This window comes from Oenanthe melanoleuca, chromosome 14, assembly GCF_029582105.1.
Source record: "Oenanthe melanoleuca isolate GR-GAL-2019-014 chromosome 14, OMel1.0, whole genome shotgun sequence".
Taxonomy (NCBI): Eukaryota; Metazoa; Chordata; class Aves; order Passeriformes; family Muscicapidae; genus Oenanthe; species Oenanthe melanoleuca.
The window spans coordinates 812,487-834,109 of record NC_079348.1 but is presented as its reverse complement, the minus strand read 5'-3'; the positions used below and the strand labels follow the sequence as shown (position 1 = coordinate 834,109).

General features: G+C 43.2%; 1 protein-coding gene across 2 annotated transcripts in view; it reads right to left on the bottom strand.

Moving 5' to 3' along the window:
• LOC130259364 (multidrug resistance-associated protein 1) overlaps positions 1-21,623 on the bottom strand; it is a 49,891-nt gene that overhangs the window by 23,637 nt on the left and 4,631 nt on the right. For both annotated transcript variants that reach the window (XM_056503595.1, XM_056503596.1), the window contains exons 2-14: positions 15,897-16,073; positions 15,044-15,169; positions 13,834-13,971; positions 12,642-12,767; positions 11,175-11,236; positions 10,235-10,366; positions 9,042-9,269; positions 8,564-8,741; positions 7,699-7,860; positions 6,958-7,050; positions 5,509-5,712; positions 2,370-2,516; positions 350-437 (exon numbers count right to left, since the gene is read on the bottom strand). In XM_056503595.1, the coding sequence (XP_056359570.1) occupies positions 350-437; positions 2,370-2,516; positions 5,509-5,712; positions 6,958-7,050; positions 7,699-7,860; positions 8,564-8,741; positions 9,042-9,269; positions 10,235-10,366; positions 11,175-11,236; positions 12,642-12,767; positions 13,834-13,971; positions 15,044-15,169; positions 15,897-16,073 (1,861 nt within the window). The remainder of the gene's footprint in view (positions 1-349; positions 438-2,369; positions 2,517-5,508; positions 5,713-6,957; positions 7,051-7,698; positions 7,861-8,563; positions 8,742-9,041; positions 9,270-10,234; positions 10,367-11,174; positions 11,237-12,641; positions 12,768-13,833; positions 13,972-15,043; positions 15,170-15,896; positions 16,074-21,623) is intronic.

Here is a 21,623-nt window from a genome sequence, read left to right as displayed (position 1 = left end):
CCACCTACTGCTTGCAGACAACTTGTGTTCTGCTCTTACTGAATTTAGCAAGACAGCAGAGGTTCCAAGGGTATTATCCTCACTCAGGAACCAGGAGGTACATGAATGTCAGCCACACAAACACCTAACCCAGCTGCACCTCCAGCACTGCCCAGTCAGTTGTGGAGAGGAAAGAAACTATCTGAGAAGGAAGAACCTTTTGATAATTTTCATTTTACAAACTCCCTTCTCTGTTTTCTGGCTCAAATTTATCAGCGAAACCCACCAAAAATGCAGGAAAAAGGAAAAATGCAGAAAAGCAGCCACCCCAAAGCTGCACACACTGAGCTGCCACAGGCAAAGGACTCACCCTCTTTGATGGGACCCCTGGCAATGCTGTCTGGGTCCAGCTCCTCATGGGACAGGAACACCCTGAGGCGCTTCAGGGAGACACTGGCCTGCATGGAAAAGGATAAATAGCTGTTTACACTCTGCTCATTCCACTGTGCTCACTGGTTTGTGACACATTATGTCATCATTGTGCACTCCTAATCCCTCCTTAAACCCACTGCACAGCTGCTTAGACAGCCAAACTTTCACTTCCCAGCCCACAAGGAGTCTGGGTGATGTAGGGAACTCCCACCCACCACAGCTGGGATTGTTTCACTAGCACAGCTCCCTAAACTAGCACAGCTCCCTAAACCAGCACAGCTCCCTGAACCAGCACAGCTCCCTTCACCAGCACAGCTCCCTTCACCAGCACAGCTCCCTTCACCAGCACAGCTCCCTTCACCAGCACAGCTCCCTTCACCAGCACAGCTCCCTTCACCAGCACAGCTCCCTTCACCAGCACAGCTCCCTTCACCAGCACAGCTCCCTTCACCAGCACAGCTCCCTTCACCAGCACAGCTCCCTTCACCAGCACAGCTCCCTTCACCAGCACAGCTCCCTTCACCAGCACAGCTCCCTTCACCAGCACAGCTCCCTTCACCAGCACAGCTCCCTAAACCAGCACAGCTCCCTAAACCAGCACAGCTCCCTGAACCAGCACAGCTCCCTGAACCAGCACAGCTCCCTGAACCAGCACAGCTCCCTAAACCAGCACAGCTCCCTAAACCAGCACAGCTCCCTTCACCAGCACAGCTCCCTTCACCAGCACAGCTCCCTTCACCAGCACAGCTCCCTTCACCAGCACAGCTCCCTTCACCAGCACAGCTCCCTTCACCAGCACAGCTCCCTTCACCAGCACAGCTCCCTAAACCAGCACAGCTCCCTAAACCAGCACAGCTCCCTAAACCAGCACAGCTCCCTGAACCAGCACAGCTCCCTGAACCAGCACAGCTCCCTGAACCAGCACAGCTCCCTAAACCAGCACAGCTCCCTAAACCAGCACAGCTCCCTGAACCAGCACAGCTCCCTAAACCAGCACAGCTCCCTAACCAGCACAGCTCCCTGAACCAGCACAGCTCCCTGAACCAGCACAGCTCCCTAAACCAGCACAGCTCCCTAAACCAGCACAGCTCCCCGAACCAGCACAGCTCCCTTCACCAGCACAGCTCCCTGAACCAGCACAGCTCCCTAAACCAGCACAGCTCCCTAAACCAGCACAGCTCCCCGAACCAGCACAGCTCCCTAAACCAGCACAGCTCCCTGAACCAGCACAGCTCCCTAAACCAGCACAGCTCCCCGAACCAGCACAGCTCCCTTCACCAGCACAGCTCCCTTCACCAGCACAGCTCCCTGAACCAGCACAGCTCCCTGAACCAGCACAGCTCCCTAAACCAGCACAGCTCCCTAAACCAGCACAGCTCCCTAAACCAGCACAGCTCCCTAAACCAGCACAGCTCCCTGAACCAGCACAGCTCCCCGAACCAGCACAGCTCCCTAAACCAGCACAGCTCCCTGAACCAGCACAGCTCCCTAAACCAGCACAGCTCCCTTCACCAGCACAGCTCCCTAAACCAGCACAGCTCCCTAAACCAGCACAGCTCCCTAAACCAGCACAGCTCCCTGAACCAGCACAGCTCCCTGAACCAGCACAGCTCCCTGAACCAGCACAGCTCCCTGAACCAGCACAGCTCCCTGAACCAGCACAGCTCCCTAAACCAGCACAGCTCCCTGAACCAGCACAGCTCCCTAAACCAGCACAGCTCCCTGAACCAGCACAGCTCCCTAAACCAGCACAGCTCCCTAAACCAGCACAGCTCCCTAAACCAGCACAGCTCCCTAAACCAGCACAGCTGCCTAAACCAGCACAGCTCCCTAAACCAGCACAGCTCCCTTCCAGAGCTGGCCACATGTCCGTGGTCATTCTCCAAGCAGGGGAATGCCATCTTTCCCCCCAGGGCCTCCTTCTGCACAAAAACACCAATTCATGACTCAAGTCTTACCTCCACCATGTTGCTGATGACCATAGGAAGCATGTTCAGTGGAAACCTGAGGATGTTGAATAATGCCAGAGACACAAAAGCCTTCTCAGCATCCAGGACGTGGGTCTTGTCTGTCAGGACATACACAGAAAACGTGGACAGGGCAACCTGAAAGCAAGTGCAAAGGTGTGGTGAGGGTCAGCCCTTAAAGCCACCAACTCAGAATACAGTGTGACAACTGGAATCAGACCCTAAATCAAAAAGAGGAATGACAACTTTTCCTTCCTGACAACACTTCTTGTAAAACAAACACATGATTAAAATCTGCTGTTGTAAAAAGGAGTTGATGGCTCCTCTTTAAAAAGAGGTAAGTGCTCAGTTTCCTCCCACAGCAAAGGGGAAACCACCAATGTCCCAGAGTATTTGTGGTCACAGGGCAGGAGAAGGGAAGTAGAGATCACCACTGGTCTTTTTTCCTGATCTCTTTCAGTTTTAAAACACTCCTCAAAGCACTCAATATACATTGACAGAAAAGTTAGAAGCACCCCAATACTAACTAATACTTTATAATACTAATACTAACAATACTAACTAATATTTTATAGTTTGGAGAGACTACCACAACCCTAGATTTCCAAATACACTTTACCATGGACAAGCAACTTGAATTGCTATTGCATTACAGAGATGAAGCCTTTTCTGTCATTGTGGGAGTCCAGAGTATTCCTCTGGCTTCCTTGGAAGGTTTAAGACCCCCCTGGCGGGGTCCCCAAAGACCCTGGAATGGGACCCAGGTGTCTCAGGGGCTGGATTTGGCTCCTTGGAGCAGTTTGCCAACATTGAGAGAAGAAATGCAAGCCACAAAAGTAAATGGAGTGTAAATTAGACTGTTAGAATGTAGAATTAGCAGATTTCTAAAATGTTTGTGGTAAGGGACACGTGGCCAACATGGAGAATTGGGGGTGTGGATACCTCTTCCTCCTTCTTCTCCGTGTCATCCATGCTGGGTGACACGCTGGCACTTTTAGATTGGATGAGAACAGATCTGGACCATGTAACAAAATTGTATTGTACTGGGGGTCATTTGTAAATACCTAGTGTGTAATTTAGAGTGTAAAAGATAAGTCCTGCCTCTGCCAGGCAAATTCTGCCATGGACGTCTGGCGAGCAGACTGCTGTTCGCTGGACAAAGCATTCCTAAGATAAGCAACAATAAACAACCATAAAAACCTCTAAGAACAGCCTCCTGCAGTCTCTCATCGGCGGGCATTGGAAAGAGCTGGGTTCCAAACCACCTGCATGTCCACCAGAGGTGATCTCAGGTCTAAGGAGACACCTCAGGATGTAACATGTCATGAACTGTTTCAGTTTCACACTGAACAAGAAAACTACACTGAGCCATTGTTATCACTAATCATCAGCTATAAAAATAACTCCAAAAATCCATATACTCATTTTTAAACATGTTGAATAAATTACAGTAAAATTAAATCAAACTAAGCAAAACCAGATGTTTGCTTTCTTCACAGTGTTTTCTTCCATGGTAATACCCTCACACCTCAGTATGTCACAAGATGCAGCAGCTTTTTCCCAATCTAAGCACAGCATGCATTGAAGAATCAGTATTTCTGTTAAAAATCTGACTGCTGTGAAGACAGGCATGTGTTGTTCCTGACTCAGCTGTGCCTTGTGCAGTAGTTGTTTGTACAGCCCTTAGTTTGGACAAGCCCAGGGAGAAAGCCTCCCATGGAGAGCAAAAACAAGAGAGGGTGTAAAGAGAACCTCCCAGGCAGCATGTCTGACCTCTTGTGCTAGCAGCAACCAGCCTGACATGAACCTTGTGGGCACTCAGAGCTCTGCTGACTCCTGCACTGCTACCCAACATTGCTCTCAAAACCTGCCCTTGGAAATGGGAAGGAGCAGAGGAAATAAAAGTTTTGAAGGTCAAAAGTGCTTTCAAGCAAGCACTTGGAATAACTGTTTCATCAGAACAGACAAAAAATCCCCCAGGAATCCAAGCAATAGGTGCTGAGGAGCAGCCTTGCACTTGGGGTGGTGGCACAGTGCAGAGCCCCAGAGCAGTGCCACACATCCCAGTGTGCAGGGCAGAGCTGCAGCACACCCTCCTGTCCTGCAGCCTCCACCCAGCACCAGGAGTCCACCTGGAGATCCACTCAGAAACTTCATTTAATAATGTATTTATATAAAGATAATCCCCACCCTCCTGTCCTGCAGCCTCCACCCAGCACCAGGAGTCCACCTGGAGATCCACTCAGAAACTTCATTTAGTAATGTATTTCTACAAAGATAATCTCAGACTTCTTTTAGAAAAGCATTCACATAAGAATGCAGCTGATCCTCCTTCCCAGGGCACTGCTCCTCTGCCTTCCATCATGGCCCAGGCATAATGTAAACACTGAAAATGTTTGCAGGGAAGGAATCTGAGCCTGGAAAGTACACTTAAACACCTTCAACTGGAACAGCACATATTTTATCCTAATGTAGTCATGGCTTTTAATTGTTTCTGCAGACAAGAGCACTGCTCCCTTGTTCTGATGGGTCTGAAGCAGTTTTGACATGATCTCACTCTTCTCTCCCCTGTATTAGCTGAAATGTAAGCTAACCACAAACACAGCAGGGATGTTTTGCATATCATGGATTTTTATTTTTCTTAAGTAACAGTTTGAAGCCATCTCAGGCTATGCAATAGTTTTGCCTCTTCCATATTGCTGTTACAGATGCTGGGAGAGTCCCAGCCAGAGACACTCCTGGAGCACAACATCCCATTCAGCCAGGAACTGCACTGCAAGCACCTGCTGCTCTCACAAACACCTTGAAATGAGGGATTTTTTTATTCTCCTAAATCTGACCACACATTTCACCTTAGGTTCCCCAAGTACTCTACTAAAAACAGGAGGGGATGCAGAGGAGGTTTTTATTTTCCCATGCTTTGGCCATTCCCTTCTAGAATCCATTGGATGTTTCAAAGGGAACAGCAGAGCCTGTCCATAGAGAATGGAGCCCTCAGTGCTCCAGGATCCACCATTCTGGAACTTTGGTTCAACTCATTAAAACACAAAACCTGAAGAAGGCCTCAAGTGCTGCCTTGGAAAGCACAATCCCAAAAAGGAGAGAAGACTTCTAGATCTGTTTCACTTACCAAAAATGGAGCACAAACCCAAGTGAAGGTTGCCATTGCAGCAAGGTAAGCAGATTTTTTTAGGACTTGGAGTTCTTTCTGTCTGATCTCTAATACCTTCTCTCTAAAGGCTAATTCCCAAGCATAAAGTTTCAGAACTTTAATCCCATTGAGAATTTCATTCATCAGCTTAATTCTGTTGTCTTTGCTCTTCATTTGAGCCACCTAAAAACAACATTGCAAAAAATAATTAACAGAGCACAATACTTGGCAGAACCTCAAAGTTCAGAGCTTTGTATTTTGCAATGGCAAATTTACCTCATTATCATCAAAAGCTTACTAGCTTCCCAAGCAGGAAATCTGAGATACTATCTGAACAAACAAATATGCAGAATTAACAAGATGTTTTAAACCAATTAAAAGAATGCCTCATGTAACTATAAATCCAAACAAGTGTGGCACTGGTTTCAGTGACTGACCCTGCAAAGGGAGCCCTGGCCACAGGGAAATGTGCAGTTAAATAAACCAGTGGCAGATGTGCAGCTTGCCTCTAACCTTAGACCAAACTTGATTTTGCTTTGTTTTCAGCACTATCAATGGCTTTCTGATGGTGTACAAAGGCAAAAAGCTTCCATTCAGCAATTCTTCACTTTCCATCTTCCTAAAATATTGTAATGAGGGCAGTGCAAAGCTGGGCTGCTGCTGAGCCAGCACAGGCAGCCAGCAGAGAGCACTGGCACAGCTGTCCCAACTTCTCCCCTGCAGAACCAAGTGCTGGGGTGTGTTTTAATGAACTTCTAAGCTAAAAGGTTTCACTTTGATGTATCACTCTCCTCTGACACTCAGTAAATTCAGCTAGTAGTGAAGTCTGTACCACAACACATGTGGTGAGGCTGTTGGAAACAGTTTTAGTGCAGTAGAAAACTTCAGTTTGAGTCTGCACTGACTTATGCTCACCCTCTGCAACAAATAAAATCAACAAGGGATCAAAAACAGCCAACAACTAAGACTTCTTCATCTCTCCAGGAAACAAAAAAAAAAAAACAAAAAAAAAAAAAAAACAAAACAAAAAAAAAAAAAAAAAAAAAAAAGCCAACAAAAAAGGAAGAAGCCACACATCCTGGAAACATGAATATTTCATTCATGGCCATGAGGTTCATTAGGCAGACAGCAGTTTACCTTTGCACTTCAGTTCTTTGGCAACTTAAAAACTGAACTAATTCCTCATAATTCAATCACTGAACTTCTCATGAAGCTGCCTAAAGTGCTACCTTGGTCTTCACTACTGCAGGTTTTTAGACCATTACAAGTAAGCTGCAAGGCTGAAAAATATGTGAGTTTATTTATTCTGAATTCACAACACCTGACATTTCTTTCCCTTCCCATTTTTAAGGGATAGATAGAGGGATGGGGAAAAAAATAAATAAAAACCTCCAGGAACAAGTCAAAGAAGAGATGTTTTTTGCCAACCTGATAGGTTTTTGTCTTCATTGCCATCACAGCATTTATGGGAACCAGAAGGACCATGACAGCCACACCTGCCAGCACAGAAGGACCTAAATTCTGGAAAGTACATAATTGTAAGCATTTATTCATAGCAATTTTATAAAATCTTGGCTCACTGCATACATTACAGAAAATCATTCTGAAACAGGTTTTCAGCTTGGGAGAAGAGAAGGATCAAGCAGGGGCTTAGGTTAGTAACTATATACTTTGACTTTAGGAACAAAGATATAGATATATATATATATATAGCTTCCATATAGAAGTATATATGGATCATCCTCTCTCCAAATATATCTTTATACACACACAAGTATGTTTTAGCACTTTTCCCTTTCTGCTGATTTGTCTGTTCTTCCAAAGAGTCAGCCCAGTGCTGTGTGAACCAGAAACACAAACACCTCAGATGGTTACTCTGAGCACAAAGCCAAGACCACTTTTATTCAAACCAAGGGACAAGTGAGATACTCATTCCCCAAAAGGTCACAGTTCCCTCTGCAGCCTCCCCATGTGAACCCAGATGTGCAAATTCAGAACCTCCTGCCTTCCTTCCTGACAGCAGTGCCAAAAGCAGCTCTGAATGCTCCCTAACAAACAGCACTGCCCTCAGAGTGATCTGCAAACCCTGCAGTGCTGTGAGCAGCCCTGTGCAGCCACAAGCAGGGAGGCAGCAGCTCCAAGGCACAGGAGGAAGCTCAGGATGCTCACCCTCCACAGCAAGTACAGGGCCACGACCACCTGGAAAGGGGCTGACCAAATCATGTTGATGTAGGTGGTCAAGTCCATGAACCTCTGAGCATCCACAGACATCAGATTCACAATCTCACCCACAGTAGAGGTCTTCCTGGCAGAATTTGTGATAACAAGTGCCTACGTGTAGATAAAAAATAAACAATTAGAACAACATGAGGATGCACTTAGTCATTTGCATTTTCTCCACAGAATTCAAGCACTTTACAGAACTGCTTCTATAAAACTACATGCAATCATTTTCCTCCTTTGTGCTCTGTTCACCCTGTACACCTTGCAAAATTCAGGTTGTACAGTCTGAATCAATCAGCCAGGTTTAGCTAATATAAAATTAAAGTCAGTAAGCAAACTCTGGGCTGTGGGCTGGTGGTATCATTTACTTGGTTTGTTATGTGTTTTTGTTTCAGTGTAAAAGTGGAATCTTCATTTCTTGTGACACATTTTCCTCACACAGAGCTGTCAGTCCTCAGCTTTCTAAAATGTTCCAGCTTATTCTAAGATGGCACTGCTGGTAAATCCCAAAGGAAGCTGTAAATGTAGGTGCATCTTTAATTTCTGCACCAGCTGAAGCACTGCACACCCTAAGTCTGAATGAGGAAAGTTTTCTTCCTTGGCAGTGAGAAGTATGTTAAGTAGCAAATTAGAAAACTGCTGCGGCTTAAAGGCTTTTAGTTTTAAATTAGACATGCTCTTATTTCTATGAAGTTAGGAATCAGCACACCAGAGTCAGAGTCACGATTCAGACTTAGGTGATGCATCCTCACAGTCACAGACAGTGCACACTTGCAGTCAGAGCACTGTTACACATTAAAGGAACACATACCTTCCGATAAATTACACCAACAATGGCTGTTTTGAGCCTCATTCCAGTCACAAAGCAAATATGGAAATACTGGTGCAGAATCAGTGTCTGAAGACAGGCAGAAACAAACAGCAGTGCTGTATAAAAGTAGCCATGCCAATTTGGGGCAGCTCTGTTGTCTACAAAGTTGAGCAGCAATCTGTGGGGAGAGAAATGAGTGCTCTGACAGATGGAGAACAAAACCAATGTCATGGTGCAGCCTTAGGCTGCAAACACTGCACTGGTCACACAAGCACCTGAAGTACCAAATATTTATTGCAGGATGTTGTACTTTGAAAACCAATGGACTGAATCATGTTTGTGCATGGTCTCTCTCTTGTATGACATCTCTTCCTCATTTTATCAGCTGAGGGCAAAGCAGCTTGGGGAGTGAAATACCAGCATGCTTTAAATCCTGTTCACATCCTTTCAATACAATAATGAAGTATACAGGGCTTACCTCAGAATCTCTGGGCCTGCAAACATCAAGAGATCATGTGCAGCTTTAAAAAGGAAGCTCATGAAAAAATATGGCCCAAAGGTTTTGTATAACACCTTGAATAAAGATGCTTCAGAGCTCTTCTGAGATGGTTTTATAATCAAAGCTTCAACCTCTTCTGTCACATCACCATTTGAGTCTCCTGATTTTTGCTGCTTTTTGGGTGCATATACCATGTTTAGTGGTTGCCTGAAAAAAGATTAGGTAAAGAATGTGACCTTTATTCAAGCATAAATCCAACTGGCAAAATGCACACTACACAAATGAGATGTAAATGAGCTGCTTATCACGACTCTTAACAGTTTAGCTGAGTTTTGCTTTCAAACATTTTTAATCATACAACATAATTAAATGATCTGGCTGTTCAGAAATGGCTTTCTTTGCTTGGGTAGGTAACATTCCTGTACATCTCTCCCTGAAGTCTGCCCTGGGGAATGAGGAACAAAGCTGTAACTTGTGAGCTTAAAGAGCAGAGACATTATTATTCTAGAACCCAGTGAGCTGAACTCTAACAAATCAAGGCTTCACTGCAGCACCAGAGTTAAAAGACTGAAGCCAGGTTAATGCCAAGACACATCCAATGGACTGAACACATTCTTTTCTTACATCTGGCTTATGCTAAACTCCCTGCACTGAACTTCTGAGGACAAGCTGGATGTAGAACACACTGTGTAAGCAAGCACAGTTTCCCTTCAATGAAAAGGGGCTCCTGTCTGCTGCAGCCAAGGATGATGAAAGCAGGATGGAGACTGCAGGCATGCAGTCTTTCTAATTTTAGCCATCTGGCTTGGATGCTCAGACTCCCTATATAGTCAAAAGAAAGGAATAAGCTGCTCCCTTTGACACCCTGAAATACCCTCCAAGGCTTCACCAACTACAGAGGGAGCCCAAGCTCCTAAATTACACATCAGCAGTTTGTGTCCAAACATTCCCTCCCCAGAAGTCCCAGTAATGAGTTTCAGATCAGGAAAGGGAAAGTCAGCTCTCCATAAAGCAGAAGCACAATGCCCTCCCTGGTCCCTGCTCTGTGCACTCAGGACAAACAAAGCAGGTCTGGTAACAAATGACCAACACCTCTGAGTAAAACCTGAGTCACTTGAGCTCTTAAACCTCTGCATTCTGGCAGAGCTGAAAGCCAGGATAACTGAACTTACCTCTTGGTCTTTGACCACTCTTTTGCCCAATTTCTAGCCAAACCTGGCACTACTTCCTCTGATTTGTCCTCTTTATTTAATGACCACAAATCCTTGGCTTCCAGAGGGCTCCGATAACCCCGGATCATCAACCTGCACAGAAGCAACCAGCACCACAAATTTAACAGAAATGTTTGTGCATATTCAGAGATAGATGTAGAGATACAGCTGCATCCAGCCCAGAACAGAGCCAGCTCTCCCAAAGGTGCAAGCAAGCATTAGTGCCTGCAGCAGAACAGGTCCAGATGCTAAAACATCCATCCTCCTGTCCTTACTGGGAGAACCAGACACCAAAACATCCAAGGATCCAGGATATGCCACTGAATTCACATTCCAGGGAAAATAAAAGAAAAGATGACATGATCTCATTTGAAAATCAGCCAGGAAATTAATATTCCCATGCCTAGCAAGTTTCAAAATCTTTATTAGCCTTTAATTTCACAAAGCAATTCCTTTCATCTGGCTTTCTGTTGGAACTGTGGCCAAGTACCAGCCACAACTACACACCAGTATTATTTTAACTCACAAATCATACAGCACAAGTAAAATTAATTTAATGGGAAAAAAAGAGCCTATTGGACAAAAAGAGGTCATAGTTTTCAGTGTCTTAGTTTCTAAATACAGCAGACAAGTTCTCCTTTCTTATATTTCCCAAGGATGTTTTTTTATTATATTCCTTCATCAAACATATTAAATACAGACTGGCAAAATTTTAAATTACAAAGACCCTACAAAGAAAATTTAAAAAATATTAATCAAGTTGTTAAAAGAAAAAATAATTTAAGCTCTACCAAACAACCAAGATTCTTGTTGCATGATTACTGTTAATGTAACTGTGACAGCAGGACCCCAGAGTGCCATCTAACTTGAACTGGTTCTTTATGCAACAGCTCAGTCTTACCCAGTGATCCACCAGAATGTGATTCTTGAGAGGAAAGAAGCACTGAACTCTGGACATGGATTCTAAAGGAGAGAAAAAGCAATCAATCCACATACAAAATGGCCAAAAGAAACAAGCAAAGAAGAAAAGATGGTTTTGAAATTCCTTTTGCTTACAGTATTTTTTTCACATGACTGAAACTTGCCATTTCTGCTGCTGAGAGCTGGTTCAGCAAAGGCAAGCAGAGCTCCAGGGCTGCCAGCAGGAACAGCAGCACTCCTTATCAACAACACAACAAACAGCTGAAGCCATTCTGGAGGCCAGACAGTGTCTCCAGATGTCATGTTCAGTGCCCATGTCAGTGCAAGGCATGCCACCATGTGAGGGCACAAATATGTTAACTGGGTAGTTAATTGTGAATGAAAAATTCAGTTCTCCTGCTCTAATATCAACACAGATGCACAAATGAAAAAAACATTCTAAATTCCTAGAAATACCCTGAACAGAAAAACAAACCACTGTGGTCTCAAAGCACCTCATAAGAAGTAGAAAAGAAGAAAAGGTTTCCTTACACCCACAGCATCCTGTGAAATACACTTAACCCCTGAATGAGATGAGAAGAACCAAAAGGTGCAGAAGGTGCAAAGGCTCAGCAGGATGAGCACACACAGCCTGCCATGGGCAGGCACAGCACCCTGCTGCAGAAGAACTCTGGCATTCAGGGACCCTTTCCACAGTTACCAGGGCAGTATTTATTTCCCCCTCACACATTTCACACTTTCCTCCATCAGTCAGTGTCACTTAACTGCCATCAAACCAGAATCAGACCTGGTAAAAAACCAAAATTCCTCTACTCAGTATGTCCAAACTGCAGGCAGTGAGCAGTGTACCCCCTGTGACCCAGAGCTGGTGCAAGGATGTCCCAGCATCTCCTGGGTCACTTTACATCCATGCCACAGAGCTGGCACAGATAATTAAGAACACACACAAAAAAAGGTCACACCTAGGTAAAATTAAATATTACATCCAAATCACCCTCTAACATTAGCTGCTCTTGCATCTGAGCTGATTAAATCTTTACTTGACATAAGAAAGGTAAAAACAGAAATCAAACACATCTGCCCAGGTTCAAAAGCTTTTCAGGTCTAAATTCTTCCCCATGTCCAAATGAAATGAATCCACATGTTGCTGCCCACTGAACAAATCAGATACCAGGAGCACTGCATTTCAAACCAGTATTTCCCACTGACTGCCAGCAGCACAACTGAATATAAATACATGCAACTTATCCTTCAGGAATGCTATTCAGAAATGACTAAAACAGAACTTTTGTGCTTTTTATTGCATACAGCCCCTCCCTTCCCCTGGTTTTGCATGTTAAGGTTTCTTTTGCATCACCAAATAAAAAGCAGAATTTTAATTATTTGTCATCTGGGATACATTACACAGAATATTGCACATATGATACTTGGCACTGTGCAGACTCACTGGATCATTCACTGTTTCAGAAAACAAAGGTGGTTGCTCTGGAAAACAACACAGGATGAGCTCTACCAATACCAGGACAAAGTAGATGCAGAAGGTGGCATAACGAAATGCATCCTCATCAGCACCCTGCAAAGGAGGCAATATTCCAGTTAGAAGCCTTGAAGAATTAATTTTAAATAACATGTTATGATTAAACAGAAAACAGCCCTTACTGTAAATTCTGCTACACTACTCACTCCCATGCAAATTAAAGTCAATGTCTATTTTGGTAAAGGGAAGGTAATGAGAGGGGAGAGGATGTGAAAGACATTTATTTTTATTCAGTCACTACCATTAAAATACAAGTATGAATTTCTTATGTAAAAACTTCTCTTTAATACATGGTTTGTGCCAACAGAGCCCCAATTTGAAGTCAGTGTATTCCTTACAGGAGCAAGACATTTATGCACTGGGTAGCAAGGAGTATGAAAGCAAATTTTTACAATTAGGATGCACACAGAAGAGGAGCAGAATTGACATTACACTTTGTTCCATTGTGTGTAAAATTCAGAGTTCTTTCAGCTTTTTAGACAGGGGCTGATGCATAACACATAAGTCACAGAAATCAGAGAACAGGTATAGATGTACACCCCCCAGTAAAATCCCATTCTCAACAGCTGAAGACAAAAGTTGGCTGGAAGTTCTCAAAATTGCCAATGCAGCTTAAAGGTTTCAAGAAATAGAAGTGCCATTTTCAGGCAGCTCCACAATTAGTCTGATATTTGAGGTGATCTTAATTCTGGGCAAGTTTGCATAAAAACATTTCACTTTGCTTTTGCCCAGGGAGGTGAGAGCACAGCAGCACTGAACAAAGTGTTTCAGGAAATCCACTGCACAGTCAACAGGAAGATGATGTGACCTCCCAGGCAGAGCAGTTTGATAGCAAAGATTGTGTCTGCACTGCAGCAGGCACATCTGTCTCCAACAGCCAACCCACTTTTCTGGGCAGCTGCTGCTGAATCTCATTAATCTCTTTATCAATCTCCTGAGCACTTCCAAACACAAGACATTAATTCCTGCTTCCTTTGCTGTTACAGCCCAAGGAATGAAGGTACACTTCCTGAATCATTAACTGGTGTAATTACCAAGCAACTAATCTATCACTGCAGCATTCAGGGTTATTTTCAACTGAATGAGGCTAAAATTCACTTACCATATTTAAGGCATGTTTTATTTTGGATATAAAAATCACTGTGGCACATAACAATGAGATGGACCAGAAAATTGTCATTACACCTGAAGACTGGACTCCTTTTATTCTTTCATACTGTATTAAAAATGTGGCAAGCAACTGTAGATAAATAAGATGAAAACATATTTGCAAATTAAGTTTGACAATCCAGTATCTCCCAGACCTTTTAAACCCCTTCTAAATTTTAAGTGTAATTCCAAAATAATTTGAATAGGAAATTATCACTAAAGATAAGGAGTGGACAAAAAAGGAAAAAGGAATATGCATTAAATAAATGATCACATACACAAAAGTACTGTCAAAAGCTGCCAAACTTCTTTACTTTTCTATCTGTACATCACAAATCAACATGGAATTACAGCACTTCCTGACTAGTTCTTTTTAAAGTAAATATATTACTTTCCACACAAGCCCCAACACCAAACAACACTGACCAAGTATTATTCTATTTCTGTATTTTGGGTGTTTTCAGAGTCCTTTAGGAAGCTGGTATGTCTCACTTATCTACTGCAACATTCAATTTCAATCAGCCTGACAAAAGCCTGACAGTTGCATTATTCAATGACCACAAACTGCTGAACAGCTCTTGCATTTGTCAGCATGTCTGGGGGCTGTTTGGGGCTTTTGTTTGGCTGTTGTTGGGGTTGTGGTGTCCCCTTAGCATCGTGTTTAATCACCACCATTCCAGCTCTGAGATCAGCAAGAACAGCAAGGCATCTCCATGAAATGCAGCTTGCAGGGATATGAGACAGCAGGAACCCAGCACACCTGGGGCAAGGGGACACCTGTGTGACTCAAGGCTTCCCACTGTGCCATCAGGTGTAACCAAGGTAACACACAGGAATGTTATATCAGAGTTTGTAATGAGATATTTCCACAGTTTCCCCCCAAGTTCAGTGGTTTGTATTATCTAGGTTGAATCAGCTCTCTTGAGTTGATTCCTTTACCCCATGCCTGAGCCAAACTATTGAATGGATGCTAGCTCAGGCTAGTCTGTTTTTTCTAATTTTTTAATTAAAAGCAAGCAGGTATTTCACAGTCAGTATTTCACAGCTCAGCTACAGAAGAAGTCTCTATGTAAAGGCTGCAGCTTAAAGGATTACAGCATGTGAATAATACCAAGATAGTCACTGCTGACAGCTTTGGACAATGGCCATGCAGAAGAACTTACCATTGTTATACCCAAAACTGTAGGGCTAATGAGAAAAAATGGAGCTCGAAAAATATTTTGACTTCTTTCCCAGAAAGAGTAGAAAAGGTCTGCCCAGCAGACTATCCAGAGTATTAAGCCCAAAGCCTGCAATAAAAGAAGTGTCTTTAATACATCAATTCACAAAGATAATGCAGCACAATATATAGATGAACACTAGAAGTTATGTGTTAGCAGAAGTCATAATCAGATCATATCATTTGGGCAATTCTACCACATGCACAAAAGAAAAGCAATTTGGTGTTAATTATTGAATTCCTACTAGGAGAAAAAAGTTAACTGATTTTTAACACCATGTAATTCAGTCTATTATGAAGCAGAATGCTGGTCTCCTGAACTGCAGAGAAAAAAGCCCTGCAATACACCATGTTATTACAGCCCTTCTTAAAACTCTGCACTTATTCTACAGGGAAATAAAAAAACCAAAAACATTAAGTACCTATTTCACAGCAGCAGTGGAACAGAACACCTGCAGCAGTTCTAGAAATGTATGTGTAACTTAAGAAGCTGTCAGGATAATAAATTATTTTTATGATAGAAATAAGGGCCTTGAGATTGAGTTGCCTTAAAATAGTCTTCTCCAACTGGTCTTTAAAAGGATTTGCCTGTTTGTTGCTATGCCAGGGTAAATTTCAGAAGGCTGCTAAAAGGGCAAAGGAAACAGGAAAGGCTGGGAAATCAAACACAGGCAGAACAAATAAATGAAGTGTGAAGTGTGCACGCAGGTGAAGAGTGATGCTGCAAACAGCCCTGTGCCAAAGCACAGCTGCAAAGAGGCTGCAGTGTGAGAGGCTGGGGGGCCAGGGCCACTCACCGTTTTGGCTTTGTTCAGGGGGGACACCTGGATGTAGCCCCGGTCATGACGGCGAAGGTACAGCCAGTACACTGGGAAGCAGAGCCACAGGTAAACACAAGGAATCCACACCAGCACTGTGTTCTGAAAGCACGGGGTGAAGTCTGGGTCTTCTGTGTGCCATGTCAGGTTCCAATCCTGGGGCAGGAAAACAGGGTCACTTACAGAAAAAGCCACAGAAACAGGGACTCAGGATAAAAAATCCACAGTTACAAAGCACAGAACCAAGTAAAAGGATCAACCTTGCTGCTCAATTCCTACTCAACAAGAAGAGAATATAAATTGACATAATTCAATGTTTTCCTGCTTCTCTCAATACACTTTCAAACCCAAGGTAAATCACCATACAATCAAACCAAAACTGATGCTCACAGGAATAAAAATGTGACCATTTTAATTACTGCCACAATGACAGACTACCAGTAACATCAGCTTTCATACCTTATTTACAATTGCTCTGAGTTAGGAAAATCTCATGCAGCAAATTTTAAGTCACTGACCTTGGTGAAAAATTATCACATGCAACACTTCCTCTCAAGTGCTGCAGGTTTTTGACTCTCCAACAGAATAATGTAATGCACAACATTGCAGCTGTAGATGGACTGCAGTTGTTCACCAGTCAAAGCATTGCTCCCAGGCTTCTGTTTAGAAGTCACTGAGCCAAGAGCAGCAGCCCCATGCCCCAAGGCTTGTTGACTGCAGTGTTAACTTTTCAGGGGAAAAGCATTTTCTCAGGCAGTTGCACAGTGACACTACACCAAACACCAGCACCACTCCTGGGACAGAATGCCAGTAATCCTATTCCTTTATAAAAGCCTGAGCTGGCCACTGAAGCAGGTGCTATTATCCACATTTCATAGATGAGGAGACAGAACCAAAAGGAGCTGTAGTGCCTGTTCCCTCCATTCCAACATCAAAGCCAAAGCAGATCCCACTGCCCAGAACCACCAACTTTGATCCCTGTTTGCCCCCTTGTTCCACTGAATAAACAGCTTCAAACACAATTACAAAGAGATCATAGATCTGAAGAGGAATGGAAGGTACATTGTCCTTCCCCACTTCTCTCAATTTCTGTCAGAATCTAGGACTTGGTACAGACAGCATTCACAGGAACTCAGCTGTTATTCTTCTCCTCTAATTCCCCAGCACTCTAAAAACTCTTCTCACTCTGTATCATTTTTAATTTTCCATTTTCAGAAAATCTCTGAGCTCACTACAGCAAATTCAAAAACTAACACTGGGAGAACACAAGAATGGCCAGTTCAGTTTGACTGGGTCTGTGCAGGGGTCACAAGCTGTTTGTGACGAGGCTGTGGCACGCTCTGGGCAAGCCACACACTTATTAGATTTCCTGACTGCATAACTCATCAGAAATTTCAGCTGAGTCATCCTTACATTTCACCACCACACAAATGTTCTTGGCTTTCTAAGCCCCAGCTGCTCTACTCCAGTGCAACAGCCAAGAAAAAGTCTCATGACTCCACAAAACAGTTTACAATTCACAAATTAAGATAGTTAAAAGATTATGCAAGCAAATCAACAGGATGTAATCAGCTTTACAAGAAACAAACAAAAGCACTGACATCTTTTTACTGAGTAAACTTTAGGAGATCTACATGTTGTTTAAAAAGTTCTTTTTCTCTGTTTGTAAATGCTTGCTATAAAATGAATCTGGCAAATAGCAGCAAGGTCAGAGCAGGTAATGCATGTCAGTGCCACGTGGCAGAGCAAGAGCAAGAAGTGCTGGTGTGACTGCTATAGGCTGGAGGATACTCTAAAAAATAAAAACATGCAGCCTTCCATTTGACTTTCATATTTATGAGGTATCTGTGACTGTTTGTTTTTGCATAAAAGGCAAGAGTGTACAATGCAATGGTACTTCAGGGTTCAGAACAGAAACATGGGACAAAGGGCAATTCTGGGCAAGACTGCTGCTAGAATTTAACAGCATCAGTTCTTCCATGTTTTCAGGATTTCATCCAGAGGCTGCTGCTATCAAGCAGGAGCACACTGAGCTTTAGAAACACTTCTGTGTACAGAAGAAATGGCAACACAGGTGAGATGAAGCCACCTCCATTCAGTCTGTGAGAGCCCAGCTCATGCACAAAGCCAAGAGGAACTCAAGCCACCACGAAAGGCAGGCACACCCCAACCCTGCAGGGAGGCCACCACTGCACAGGAGACTCCCTGCAGCTGGAAAACGTGTCACTCTCAGCATGAAACAGCCTGCACTCACATGGAAATTACAGCTCAGTTACACAAGTCTGGACTAGTTCTGACAGGAGAAAGTACACGCTTCTCCTTTGCCTTATATAAACCCAGTTTCAGTTTTGGTTTTTTCATCACAAACAAAATGCAGAAACACTCACTGAAGCAGACCTTTGCATTTAACAGACATTAATTAGCAAATCAATGACTTTTTTCTGACTCAAGTTTTAGAAATACTGTTTTAGCAAGTTCTACTAAAACATGAAGTTGCTCCATTTTTGTCAGCTCAAAGATTAAACTTTTCACTCTGACTGATCAGTTAACTCTTCTACTGTGCAGTCCCATCAAATGACACAGATATCACCACTGAGAGCCTCCACAAACTGGCAGCCTCCTGCCATAAAGAAGAGGAGGAAAAAAGGGGGTAAAGCTATTAAACTGTATAATCTGGAATCAGCCTTTATTTTCAGCTGTGACTGCAGGAACCCATTGAAGAATCAGTCAGATCCTTGTCCCTTGCTTGGTGAGTGTTGGGAGAGATGGTGTAGTTTTAGTGTAATCCAGAAGAACCATATCTCAGATGTTAAATAGTTTCAGCTTAGTTTTTCTTTTCAAAAATTCCTTAACAATTTTAAAGTTTCCTGGAATAGCAGATGGGTATTTTTAACTTTACCTGACCTAATTCTCAGTTTTCATTTCTATCATCAGCACTATGATTCAAAAATACCAGTCCACAGTTTTAGTGCCCTGTTGCATGTTTCCTCTCATGGCACAAAAACTCTTCCTATCACATCTGAAATGAAAACCTGTCTACAAGAAGGGTGCAAAAAACCCTTGGCATTCCCCAGAACCAAGTGGATCCACTCACAGGTAAACCACTTACTTAACAGTGCATAAAACTTAGGAAAATTCGAGCTATACTAATTCCTGTCTAAAAGTTCAGGAAGAGGCCAGATAAAAGCACTGGCAGTAGAACTGTAAGACAAAGCTGCAAGACAAAATGCCAGTTATTCTGCCTTTGCTGAGGGCAGGCAGAGCAGGGACAAGCCCCAGCAGGGCTAACCTGAGCAGTAACAGCCAGGGAAGGCTGGCAAGGGAGCAGCCTGGGGCTGCTTGTTCTCTCATCAATAATCCCACTTGACCCACAGCACATTTTCAAATTCTCACTGGCAGAAATGGAGAGACCCAAATTGCTTGGTTTCATGCCTGCTGTGTGCAAGTGTGCTAGAGATGCAGGCTGACAGCCACACTGTTAAATCCACCTGCATGAACCCAACTGTGACTGAAAAGTGACTACAAATATTACCACACAGCTATGTAAAAAATGAAATTACAAAACTGTACTGGCATCTTAACATCATGATCAACAATTCTTCAAATGGAGTTTGACACTGACATTGTGTACCCACTACTTCAGTATCACCCACAGAAGAACCACCTCCCTTGTAATACCAAGATAAAGTTTCTCAGTCTTATCTCCCCAACAGTAAAAAAGGCTTTCTGTTTAATGCAATGTTTACATTTAGTTGAGTGAAAGTAATTAGCTCTCTCAGGCACTAACAATGTAATTGCAGCTGACTGCTTTCATTTTAATGGTATCATCACTTTCCCACTGAAATAGGAAGTCTTACAATCTGCCAGCTCTAGATACAGGATTGAAAATTTCCCAGTGCAGCACCTATAAAACATGAGCTGACTGAACCACTCCCTCTCAGTGTATGCTGAACGCCAATGGCCTCGTGGCATCTATCTCAGAGAGCAAATTTCCTGTCTCTGCCCAGCCAGGAGATGCGGCAGATCTGGCTGAGCCTCACCTCCAGAGGAGCTGCATCAGTGCACGAGGGAGGGGGTGAGGAGGTGCAGGCAGGACCTCTCTAAGGCTGCTCTAACTCTGACCTTGCTTTAGAAAGCCCCTGATACCTGATATGCCATCTTTGTTCTCCATTCACGTTTTGGGTCAGATCATGAAACTGTGCTGAGGCTCTCCATCTAAGAGCCTGTTTAGAATGGAGCCTAAACGAGCACCACAATCTTCACCAGCATCAGATCTGCTCTGCTGTGCTGCCCAGGCTACACCACAGGGAGGGACAAGCTGATAAGACAAGCAACAGGTATTTGTACAAGAAAAGTTCTCCAGAGTCCCTACAAAAGTTTTCTAGCCCAGCCTCCCAAAATATCACGTGCAGATTGAGACCTGAGAAAACTGAAAACACCATGCCTCTCCTTCATTTCAAATTCTGAAATCTAAGCTTTATTCTTAAAGTATCTTAATGTTGCCAAAGACAAGAATGTTAAAGCAAGAGGTGGAAAAGCTACAAAAATCAATAATCACATAATAAACAAGAGTCCTAAATTTTTTTATCATTTATATAGTGAAGATTTGGGGTGGAAAAACACCAGTGTTTCTAGTGATGAGAAAATGCCCTTCATTTCTCATAATGTTTTCTATTATAAATGGTTTTACCAAGTTATAAATTATTTTAATGGTTTAAGTTCTCAACAGTAATTACTTTCATAATGCAGATCTGATTTGTTAACACAGACAAGGAAAAGCCTCCACCTTCCAATAACTGGTCCTGAACTTAAATCTGTGTCTGCACCTCCTTGTCCCAAACCCACATGTGAATTTTAACTAATGTTTACAAAAAGTTGAGATCCTTTATTACAGAAAGCACTGCATCAGCTGGAACTGTGTGTAAAATTCCAAGAAAAAAAAAACAAAACCATATTTTGCTTTTTTCTCCCCATTAGCCTAAAATAAGAAGCAGGTGCTGACAAATTGCCAGAGAAATGAGCACCTGCAGCTGTGGCATTTACAAGAGCTAAGCTTTGTAATTTAAGAAGCTAAAAGCCACCAAACTATGGCTAATTTTTTGTGTCAGAGAAACATATAGCAGATTAGATTAGCACTTGCAAAATTAAAATTTAGCCTCTCTCTGCAGACACTGCATTTCCATACCCTGCCATATCTGCAAGTACCATGACAAAACATTTGGCCACTTAACAAATTATTTACCACTCTAGTTTCAGAACATAAGGATGGTTTTTACCCTTCTGCAAAGTTTTTCACTGAAATCACTGCTACCTAAAAGGACACAAAAAAAAAGATTCCTGCTCTCATCTCCTTGCACCAAACACAGGGTTTCTGCTTATTAATGCAACAGCCTGTACCTTCAGCTCAGATCTCTGAGAAGTTTGAGCACACCTGGGTAATTATCCCACCGAGGGACTAAGGTACCAGCTCAGGTTGGGATAAACTGTATCTGAAGCTACCAGGGATGCAGAGAGTGGAAAGCAGCAATGCAGGGAATTCTGGCTCTATTAAAAGCAAGGTCAGTAGCCTGCAGAAGGCTTTTTAGAGATGTGACCCAGAGTGACTCCAGCCAGCCTGGGCTGACCCTCACTCCTCTCAGTATAGCACAGGGATTCAGTGCAAACTGCATTGTAATGGCATGAAATGGCACGAGTTAGCCAGGCATT